Consider the following 9,612-nt stretch of genomic DNA (forward strand, 5'->3'; position numbering starts at 1 on the left):
GAGAAAGAGTGATGATTGTTTTTTTTTAAAGCAACGAAGTTGACTAGACAATTGTCCTTTTTGCTAAGTGTCCGTGTTTACGCTCTTTACGAAACATGTGTGATTGGATTTAATTTGGCGCAAGTGAAAAACAAAGGACTAACTAGGGTTCGTATCTTTGATATATATAGTAGGCGTAAACTTAGGGCCAACAATTTTCAACAATGTATTCAAGATGTTAACCGGTTGGAAAGAAGCATTCAACTCCTAATAGGCGTATTTTTACTTGCAGCATTTTACAGATTTTGTATCATCAATCGTACCATATACTTATTTGATTCTACTTGGTTGCATATTTAATAAACGGTTATCGTACTTTACAATAAACCGTTTGCTTGAACAGAGGCTCAAATGACGTGTGTCCAAAAGAATAAATAGTGCATTTGTCTTTTGGATAATTTGCAGTAAATAATTAGTAGCGTGGGACGAAGACAGATCATTCTTTTAGGAGAAAATAACAGGTTATAGATATACATTTATCAAGCAATCTTAATGCACCTCTTGCTCTTTCTCTCTTTTGTCCTTTTTCGTTTTAACGCTTTGTTTTTATATACCACGAATATATTTTTGCCCTCCTTAAAATCATCTCCCGTTTTCATTTATCTTTTTTTCTGTCTTTGCTGCGAACTGAAACTCACTCCTTGGTACATCTCCTTAATTTGCTTTTTTAATATCCATAGACTATATATCTTACTATCCCTCTCCTTCTCTCTCTTTTTCTTTTTTTTAGCGTCTTTTCCTATACATACAAATAATGACAGCATTCGAAGAAACCCTTGTCGAATTGACACAGCAGCACTTGGACCCTTCTAATCCATTTGCATTTTCACCTGAACAACTCTATTCGATTGTATATCATAAACGACTCGACATTTTAGAATCCATTGGGGGCGTTGATAGCCTCGCAAGAGGATTACACTCAAATACAAACACTGGATTGGACTGGCGTGAAGAAAATTTATGCTATATACGCCTACACGATCTAAAACAGCCACCTACAAAAGATGAATATTATATGCCACCAGACAAGCTGCTTTATAATGATAAAGAAGAATATTTTGTTCAAAGGACGAATGTGTTTGGTCCTAATCGACTACCAGAGTTGGAGCCAGTCAGTTTATTAAAGATTATGTGGGAAGCTTATCAAGATAAAACATTGGTAAAAAAAAGAGAGAGAAAGCACGCGTGTTGTGCAGTCATCTCAACCGTTGTCTATAGTTGCTTTTGACAGCTTCAGCTGTCATTTCACTCACTGTGGGCATCTATGAAGATTTGACAATAGTCGAATATGATGCGCTAGGTAATCGAGTTCCAGGTGTAAAATGGGTAGAAGGCGTGGCTATTGTTGTCGCAGTATCCTTGGTGGTCATTGTGAGCAGTGTGAATGATTATCAAAAAGAAAAGCAGTTTCGAGACCTGAACGCCAAAAAAGAGGATCGCCAAGTGACCGTAAGGTATTAAATAAAAGCCAAAAAATATATTATTTATACCTTCTTTTTAGGCTATTCGTTCAGGAGAACATGTATTATTATCTGTATATGATGTACAAGTAGGTGATGTCCTTCAGCTTGAGCCTGGAGACATTGTTTGCGCAGATGGTGTATTTATACAAGGCCACAACTTGAAATGCGATGAGTCACCTTTGACAGGTGAATCAGATGCAGTACGTAAATTATCTTGGAATGACTTTCATACTTCTTCTGAAGATGAAGATACAGCAAGGCCACTTGACCCATTTCTGATCTCTGGTTCTAGAATTCTGGAGGGACTTTGTACATATATGGTCACTGCTGTCGGGCCGTATTCTTTTCATGGTAGAACTTTGATGGCACTTCGAACCAAGGATGAAAACACGCCCTTGCAAGACAAGCTCGACATCTTGGCGTCAAGTATTGCCAAGTTTGGTCTATCTTCAGCAGCCTTTTTGTTTACGATGCTGATTGTGCGTTGTTTTATTGGATATGCTACGGGCTCATTATCTGCTGTACCTTCGGATGTGGTTGCTCATATCATGGCTATTCTCATCACCACTGTCACAGTTATCGTCGTCGCTGTTCCAGAAGGATTACCCTTAGCAGTGACTTTAGGTAAAAACAAAAGAAAAAATAATCAAACCTCATTTAACGTGTTTCAGCTTTGGCTTTTGCTACACAACGTATGCTGAAAGATAACAACCTCGTACGAATCCTTGCGGCGTGCGAAACAATGGGTAGTGCAACAACAATTTGTTCAGACAAGACAGGCACACTGACAGAGAACAAGATGTCAGTCGTTGCCGGTACACTTGGTTCATCATTTCGCTTCTTGAAGGATCCCCCAAAGTCAAGACCAGATTTGTTTGGCATGCATGAACTTGGGACAAAGGCTCCGCTGGTGATCAAGCGATATTTAAACCAAGCTCTGGCTTTAAACTCAACGGCGTTCTCACATCAGCAGACGTTGGTGGGAAACAAGACTGAAACGGCCCTGTTGAACTTTTCAAGAGACCATTTAGACTCTGAACCCTTTGAGCTCTTACGTGCACGATGGCCAATTGAAGTTGTGTTTCCTTTTAGCTCTTCACGAAAAGCAATGGCAACAGTGATTCGTGTATCGAAAGAAGAAGGGGGTGTCATTTATCGTATGCATGTCAAGGGTGCGTCTGAGGTCTTATTAAGCCAATGCAGCCGTATTGTATCTATGCATGATACAAGCTATGAGCAAGATGCAACAAAGATTGTAACCAGAGTCATGACAGAGGCAAATAGAGAAAGAATGGTCAAAATCATTCAAAGTTATGCCACACGGTGCTTAAGAACCTTGGCAATCTGTTACCAAGACATGGACCACTGGACAGCTGATCAACAATTGGAGGATGTGTTGCAACAAGGACAGCTGACATTATTGGGTATTGTCGGCATTGAGGATCCATTGCGAGAAGGTGTGACTGACGCGGTTGCAGCCTGTCAGCGCGCTGGTGTTTGTGTCCGTATGGTGACGGGTGATAACATGATGACAGCCAAGAGTATCGCAAGACAGTGTGGTATCTACGTGCATGGTTCAATTGCTCTGGATGGGTCAAGTTTCAGAAAAATGTCACGTCAGGAAAGACAGTCTATCCTACCTCAACTTCGTGTTTTGGCTAGATCAAGTCCAGAAGATAAGAGATTGCTTGTGAACGATTTGAAGCAGTTGGGAGAAGTTGTCGCGGTCACAGGAGATGGTACAAACGATGGACCGGCACTCAAGGCAGCCGATGTGGGGTTTTCAATGGGCATTGCGGGTACAGAAGTAGCCAAGGAGGCTTCAAGTATCATCTTGATGGATGACAACTTTTCGAGTATTGTCAAGGCAATTTCATGGGGTCGTTGTGTGAATGACTCTGTTAAAAAATTTTTACAATTTCAACTTACAGTAAATGTAACTGCGGTTATGCTGACAATTTTATCAGCTATGGGCAGTCAGGAGCAAAAGTCTATTCTGACAGCAGTTCAGTTGCTCTGGGTTAATTTGATTATGGATACATTTGCTGCATTAGCCCTTGCGACAGATCCCCCTTCAACTGATCTATTAAAAAGATCACCCGAATCAAAGAGTGCTCCTTTAATTAATACATCAATGTGGAAAATGATAATAGGACAATCGATATATCAAATTGGTGTTATCCTCGTATTTCTATATACAAACATTCTTGGACTAAAAAATGAACCAGCAACACTTCAGACAGTAGTGTTTACCATATTTGTATTTTGCCAAATATTTAATGAAATCAAGTAAGTTGATAAGTAGAATGAACAAAAAATAGATGACTTATTGTTTTTGATTGTAGTTGTCGTAGAATAGACAATAAGCTTAATATATTCAAGGGAATCAGAAACAACAAATTCTTTATGCTCATTTTTACTACTAGTGTTTGTGGTCAGATTATCATTGTAGAACGAGGTGGTGCAGCTTTTCAGACGGTGCCACTTAGTATTTCACACTGGTTACTTAGTGTATTTATTGGTCTATGTTCAATCCCTATTGGTGCCATTCTTCGCTTAGTACCAGACAAACTTTTCTATATCCAATAAACAATAAAAGCCAGTTTATCAAAAAAAGTATGAAACTATTTTCATTGCCTAGTTTATAGGCCAATCAAAATTGTCTATTATATGAACTTGAAATGTAAGAGGCTACTGAGACTAGAAATCTATTTTTTTGCTTTTTCTTTTTATTTAAAAAAATGTCTTTACAGCTTACAGAACTTGTAAAGCGTCCTGGCAGCGGCAAAACCGGCAAGCCTATTCGTGTTCGTACCAACTTCTTTGAAGTTATCAACTTTACTACGAGCAACGTCCACCACTACGATATCACTATTGACCCCCCTAGTGCTCCCCCTGCTCTCTATCGTAAGGTTTGGCAATCCTTTGAAGATTTGGATGGCAAAGGTATCCTTAAAGGCATCAAGACTATCTATGATGGCCGCAAAAACGTTTTCTCTCCCAAGCCTCTTCCTTTAGGTGATGAGAACGCTATGCAGTTCGAGGTATTATGAACCCTTTAGGTTGACAACATTTTGCTCACATTCTTTACATAGGTTGAACTTCAAGAACAAGGTTCAAAGCGCTCTGGTGGTCTTTTCAAGATTCGTATCAAGAAGGCTGGTGAAGTTAATATGGAAGAACTTCGTCTCTTCTTGAACGGTCAATCTTCTTGTACCTCCAATTGTTTAGTTGGTAAATATTTATACTTTTTTTTTTTTAAAAAAAAAATACTTTCTTAAGGAAACGCGTAACGCTAACCATATTTCCTAAAAAAATAGCCATCATGGTTATGGATGTGCTTATTCGTCATGTTCCTTCCGTGACCTATACTACTGTCGGTCGTTCTTTCTTTACTCCTGCTGACAAACGTCCTCTTCCTAACGGCGCCGAGGTCTGGCAAGGTTATTACCAATCTGCTCGTCCTACTATCGGTAGGTACAAAAAAAATGATTTATCATATTTTATGACGTACTAACCATGATTAATTTTATTAGGTAAAATGATGATCAACATTGATGTCTCCGCTACCGCTTTCTATGAATCTGGTCCTTTGCCTGAAGTTGTTGCCAAGATCTTGGGTCGTCGCTCTTTGGATGAACTTCGTCGTGGTATCCCTGACCGCGAGTTGACTAAGCTTGAAAAGATCTTGAAGTCTTTGAGAATCCAAGTCACTCACCGTGGTGAATCAAAGAAGAAGTACAAGATCACTGGTCTTACTCGTAGCACTGCTGACCATACCAACTTCAAGGACGAGTCTGGTGCTGAATTGTCTGTTGCAAGCTACTTTGCCAAGCAATACAATAAGCGTCTCAACTATCCCTTCTTGCCTTGTGTTGCCGTCAGAAAGGATATTTTCTTGCCTATGGAAGTTTGTGAAGTTCTTCCTGGTCAACGTCACATGAAGAAGTTGAACGAAAAGCAGACAGCTGAAATGATCAAGTTCACTTGTCAAAAGCCCGATGTTCGTGCTAACAAGATTAACCAAGGCATGAACCTTCTCAAGTACCGTGATAACCCTTACTTACAACAATTTGGTTTGTCTGTCAAGCCTGAAATGGCCGTCATTAATGCTCGTGTCTTACCTACTCCCAAGATTTCTTATCACGCCTCCTCTCAAGAAGCTGTCTTTGCTCCTCAAGGCGGCGCTTGGAACCTTCGTGGCAAGAAAGTCGCTCAAGGCGCCAATCTTGGCTCTTGGTCCGTCGTCAACTTTGCTGGCAACGTTCCTCCTCCCGCTATCAACAACTTCATCCGTGAGCTGTGTCGTACCTTCATTGATACCGGTTTGAATGTTGTCAATCGTCAACCTCCTATCATGAACGCTGACCCCAACGGTAACATTGACCGTACCTTGAAGGAAGCCTGGTTGAAGGCTGGTAACGCTGCCAAGGCCAATCCTCAATTGATCTTCTGTATCTTGCCCAACACTGGTACTCAGTTGTATGCTGAAATCAAGAGAATCTCTGACACTGTCATTGGTGTTGCTACTCAATGTGTACAATCTAAGCACATTGCTGATGCCAAGAAGCAATACTGCGCCAACGTCTGTCTTAAGGTTAACGTGAAGTTGGGTGGTATGAACTTGTTCTTGCCTCCTGAACAAATTCCTTTCATTGCTCAAGTACCCACTATTGTCTTTGGTGCTGATGTCACTCATCCTGCTCCTGGTGATATGAACCGTCCATCTGTTGCCGCACTTTGTGCCTCTATGGACGCTCGTGCTTCCAGATACGCTTCTGCTATCCGTGTCCAAGCTAACCGTACTGAAATCATTGCCGATCTTGCCAACATGGTTAAGGAATTGCTCAAATCTTTCTATCAATCCTCTGGTCAAAAGCCTGTTCGTATGATCTTCTATCGTGATGGTGTCTCTGAAGGTCAATTCAAGCAAGTAATGGATTCCGAAGTTGCCGCTATCCGTGCTGCCTGTACCTCTTTGGACAAGGACTACAAGCCCACAATCACCTTCGTTGTCGTCCAGAAGCGTCACCATGCCAGATTTTTCCCTATCCAACCACGTGATGCTGACCGTACTGGTAACTGTCAACCTGGTACTGTCATTGACACCGACATTGTCCATCCCTTCGAGTTTGACTTTTACCTTCAGTCTCACGCTGGTCTCCAGGGTACTTCTCGCCCTACTCACTACCACGTATTGTATGATGAAAACAAGTTCACTTCCGATGCTCTTCAAGAATTGACCTACCGTATGTGTTACATCTATGGTCGTGCCACTCGTGCTGTCTCTTTGGTCCCAGCTGCCTACTATGCTGACTTGGTTGCCGCTCGTGCTCGCTTCCACAGACGTAATGAGAACTGGTCTGACACTGAAGCTACCTCTGAATCACAAGACTCTGAAGCACAACTTGCCTCCTTCGCTGTTGTCAAACCTGAGCTCACCAAGGTTATGTACTTCATGTAAACCCAAAAAAAATCTCATTATGAACTTTTTTCATTGCATAAACTTCAAATTGAAAAAAATTAGGTTTGTTCTATAACAAATTGAATAAAAAGTGTGCTTTATTTTCTCTTCGCTGGTACTTTTTTATATGTCTTTTTCCCTGAAAACAAGTCTACATAATCTGGTATATCTGTCTTTTTCTTCTCTTGCTTTGGTTTCTCCGGTTGTTTATCAAGATCCATTTGATCTTTGTTTGCTAATGCTGCCTGTGCTGCTTGTAGAACTATTGAATTTTTTGTTTTATTCTTTGAAATGACAGAAGACTCAGCCAGTTTCTTTAATGCTTGACCTTCCTTTTCTTTTTTTGTTGGACGCTTGTAGAATTTTGCACTTTTGCCCATGATCTATGAGTTGTAGAATAAATAAAAAAGAAAGGTTTGGTATAATATGGAGATTGTATTGTATTTCCAAGCCACACAGACACTTTTAGCAAAGGAAGTGAAATGTTGTATTTATATGTGTCTATATGGCCTCTCTCTATATACATGTATATATACCAAAATGAGAGAGAGAGACAAACAGTGAACGTATCGAGAAGATGCGTAACTTATTTACAAAGGGAACACTTTAAGAAAGGGAACAATGAAACTGTTTATTTTCTCAGATGATTGTATGCTTATTTTAATAATAAAACCGTAGCTAAGCCCAACTTTATTCTGGAAAAGAAAGAGAGAGAGAAAAGGACGAAGTGGATCTTTGTTCTCTTCTTTTGTGTTAATATATTTATTTAAAAATAATGAATTCTGAAAAGCAATACTTGGATCTAACCTTATCTAATGATCGAGATCACTTACTCCAAACTCTGGATTCTATGCTTGAGTTTAATATTATTGTGGAGCATACTACACTTCATATCAATCAATGTCACCGCTTGATCCAAGAGATACAAGATGCTTATACAATTATTTATCAACAAAGCATACATCAAAAACCAGTGTCATGTAGAAAAGTCCTAGCACGCGATGTCCAGGCTGCAGAAAGGTTTTTACACTCTATTCGTTGTGCTGTTCAAAGTTTGGAGCCATCTAAGCCATGGTTAAGTGACTTGGATGTACGAAACAGGAAGTTCAAGCATCTGATTCAGTCTTACAAGGTACTCATAGAAATGTACATGGCCATCGTCTTGGATAATCAGAGACGCTTTTCGTTATTTTTTGAGGAGCAAATCAAACAGATTCAGCCAGCAATCGATATCGAACAGGTCTTTCAATCGACTTCGCCTCCATTACCTGTACAGATACTACTCCAACGAGGAGAAAGGACGAATGATGAACGAATACAACAGTGGATGAGCACGGTTCAAGATATTCATAAAGATCTTCAAGTATTAGCCAATACATGTAAAGTGCTATCAGAGCTACGCAACGAACTCAATATTATCTTTGAAAGATACAGACGACGATGGCCATTGATATTGCATGAAGGTGACTTTGTTTATGTGATTAGTGATAACTTGGACTTGATCGAGAAAGTACCAGTGGGATTACTGCATAAAAAGAATTGTAATTATAAGCTAATAGCCATTCTAACCATAATGGTCATCTTGATTGTATTCTTTTGTGTAGAGATTATATTATTAACAAACTAATATTCGTTTCTTTTTTTTGTATGAAAGCGTGAACTTTATTTACAGTATTCGCACTTTAAATTCAGACAATGTTAGTTTTTTTTGGACGAATCAAAATTAATTTTCAAATATTTAACTTACCTTTTTTGGATGAAATAAAAAAGGAGATTCAGATACAAAATAAATTGCTCTTTTTACCCATAAAATCTCTAAGTCAGCGCCCCACCGGAGTGAGACGCGGCAACCACACTGGAGGTGGCACTTTGTCGCTGGAAGACATTAGGGCGACCATTGCCGTTCCAGATGGATTCAGCAATGGTAAACATGTTCTTAGCGGCCATTACATTACGATTCCAAAAAATATTACATCTTTTACAAATTAGTACTTGGATCTTGCATTCATCTTCGCCGCTTCCACGCCTGAGATTTTGTAAGTTGCTCTCCAAGCAGCTGTTACATGTCTATAGAAAGAGTGATATTTTATTATACGGCTATCGATATTAAATGAATGTTGTTTTTATATACCTTCGAAGTATTATATTCGTTTATATCTAGGAGGAGAAGCTCCTCTAACCTCTCACGTCGTTGAAGCTGTTTGTACAACTTGTCATAAACACCACACCGAAGACCTTTGAACTTGTCATGGTGCTTATTTTTCATGCCGTCTCCGAAAATTATCAATTGCATTCTAGTTCGGTCACCTTCCTCAAATTTTTCCTTGTGTTTCCTTTCGGAAAAAAAAAAGCTTTTAGAAGAACAATAAGAAGTATTCATGAATATGCATAATGTCTTGGTACATTTTTCCCTTGATTTGTAAGGGCACAAGGAGGATTGCTTTGATGTCTTTTCGCCTTGTTTCTTTTTTTTGTTATATTTCCTTGATCCATTAATGAGGATGTTGGCAGCATTCTCAACCGCGCGCTGGCCAACGATGTAGTCACACTATTTAGTTCTTGCAGTTTCAAAACTGTAAAAATTCAACAAGACATCCATATACTGAAACATATAAGTTATATGCATTATATAATGGTCAATGTATG

At 39.5% G+C, this 9,612-nt stretch overlaps 4 protein-coding genes across 4 annotated transcripts; 3 read left to right on the forward strand and 1 right to left on the reverse strand.

The window, feature by feature from the left end:
• Positions 1–608: 608 nt before the first annotated feature.
• On the forward strand, positions 609–4,105 carry RHIMIDRAFT_231318 (calcium-translocating P-type ATPase). The gene is made up of 6 exons (XM_023607691.1): positions 609–683; positions 770–1,198; positions 1,258–1,488; positions 1,541–2,126; positions 2,174–3,791; positions 3,848–4,105. The coding sequence occupies exons 2-6, from the start codon at positions 794–796 to the stop codon at positions 4,089–4,091; spliced, it is 3,084 nt and encodes a 1,027-aa protein (XP_023461932.1). The 5' UTR covers positions 609–683; positions 770–793; the 3' UTR covers positions 4,092–4,105.
• Positions 4,106–4,243: 138 nt separating this feature from the next.
• On the forward strand, positions 4,244–6,966 carry RHIMIDRAFT_208446 (Piwi-domain-containing protein; the record flags this gene model as incomplete). Its single annotated transcript, XM_023607056.1, has 4 exons — positions 4,244–4,546; positions 4,598–4,736; positions 4,823–4,975; positions 5,039–6,966. The coding sequence occupies 4 exons, from the start codon at positions 4,244–4,246 to the stop codon at positions 6,964–6,966; spliced, it is 2,523 nt and encodes an 840-aa protein (XP_023461933.1).
• Positions 6,967–7,726: 760 nt separating this feature from the next.
• On the forward strand, positions 7,727–8,657 carry RHIMIDRAFT_270260 (uncharacterized protein). The gene has a single exon (XM_023612180.1). The coding sequence runs from the start codon at positions 7,742–7,744 to the stop codon at positions 8,591–8,593; it is 852 nt and encodes a 283-aa protein (XP_023461934.1). The 5' UTR covers positions 7,727–7,741; the 3' UTR covers positions 8,594–8,657.
• A 124-nt stretch (positions 8,658–8,781) lies between these two features.
• Positions 8,782–9,608, reverse strand: RHIMIDRAFT_295401 (uncharacterized protein; the record flags this gene model as incomplete). Its single annotated transcript, XM_023614177.1, has 2 exons — positions 9,098–9,608; positions 8,782–9,033 (listed from the first exon to the last, which is right to left on the reverse strand). The coding sequence occupies exons 1-2, from the start codon at positions 9,344–9,346 to the stop codon at positions 8,782–8,784; spliced, it is 501 nt and encodes a 166-aa protein (XP_023461935.1). The 5' UTR covers positions 9,347–9,608.
• Positions 9,609–9,612: the final 4 nt, after the last annotated feature.

This window comes from Rhizopus microsporus, assembly GCF_002708625.1.
Source record: "Rhizopus microsporus ATCC 52813 unplaced genomic scaffold scaffold_26, whole genome shotgun sequence".
Taxonomy (NCBI): domain Eukaryota; kingdom Fungi; phylum Mucoromycota; class Mucoromycetes; order Mucorales; family Rhizopodaceae; genus Rhizopus; species Rhizopus microsporus.

Coding starts and splice junctions, on each gene's coding strand:
- RHIMIDRAFT_231318 (XM_023607691.1), top strand. CDS start 794: ATGACAGCATTCGAAGAAACCCTTGTCGAATTGACACAGCAGCACTTG. Junction 1,199..1,257: donor CTTATCAAGATAAAACATTG/GTAAAAAAAAGA, acceptor CGTTGTCTATAG/TTGCTTTTGACAGCTTCAGC. Junction 2,127..2,173: donor ACCCTTAGCAGTGACTTTAG/GTAAAAACAAAA, acceptor AACGTGTTTCAG/CTTTGGCTTTTGCTACACAA.
- RHIMIDRAFT_270260 (XM_023612180.1), top strand. CDS start 7,742: ATGAATTCTGAAAAGCAATACTTGGATCTAACCTTATCTAATGATCGA.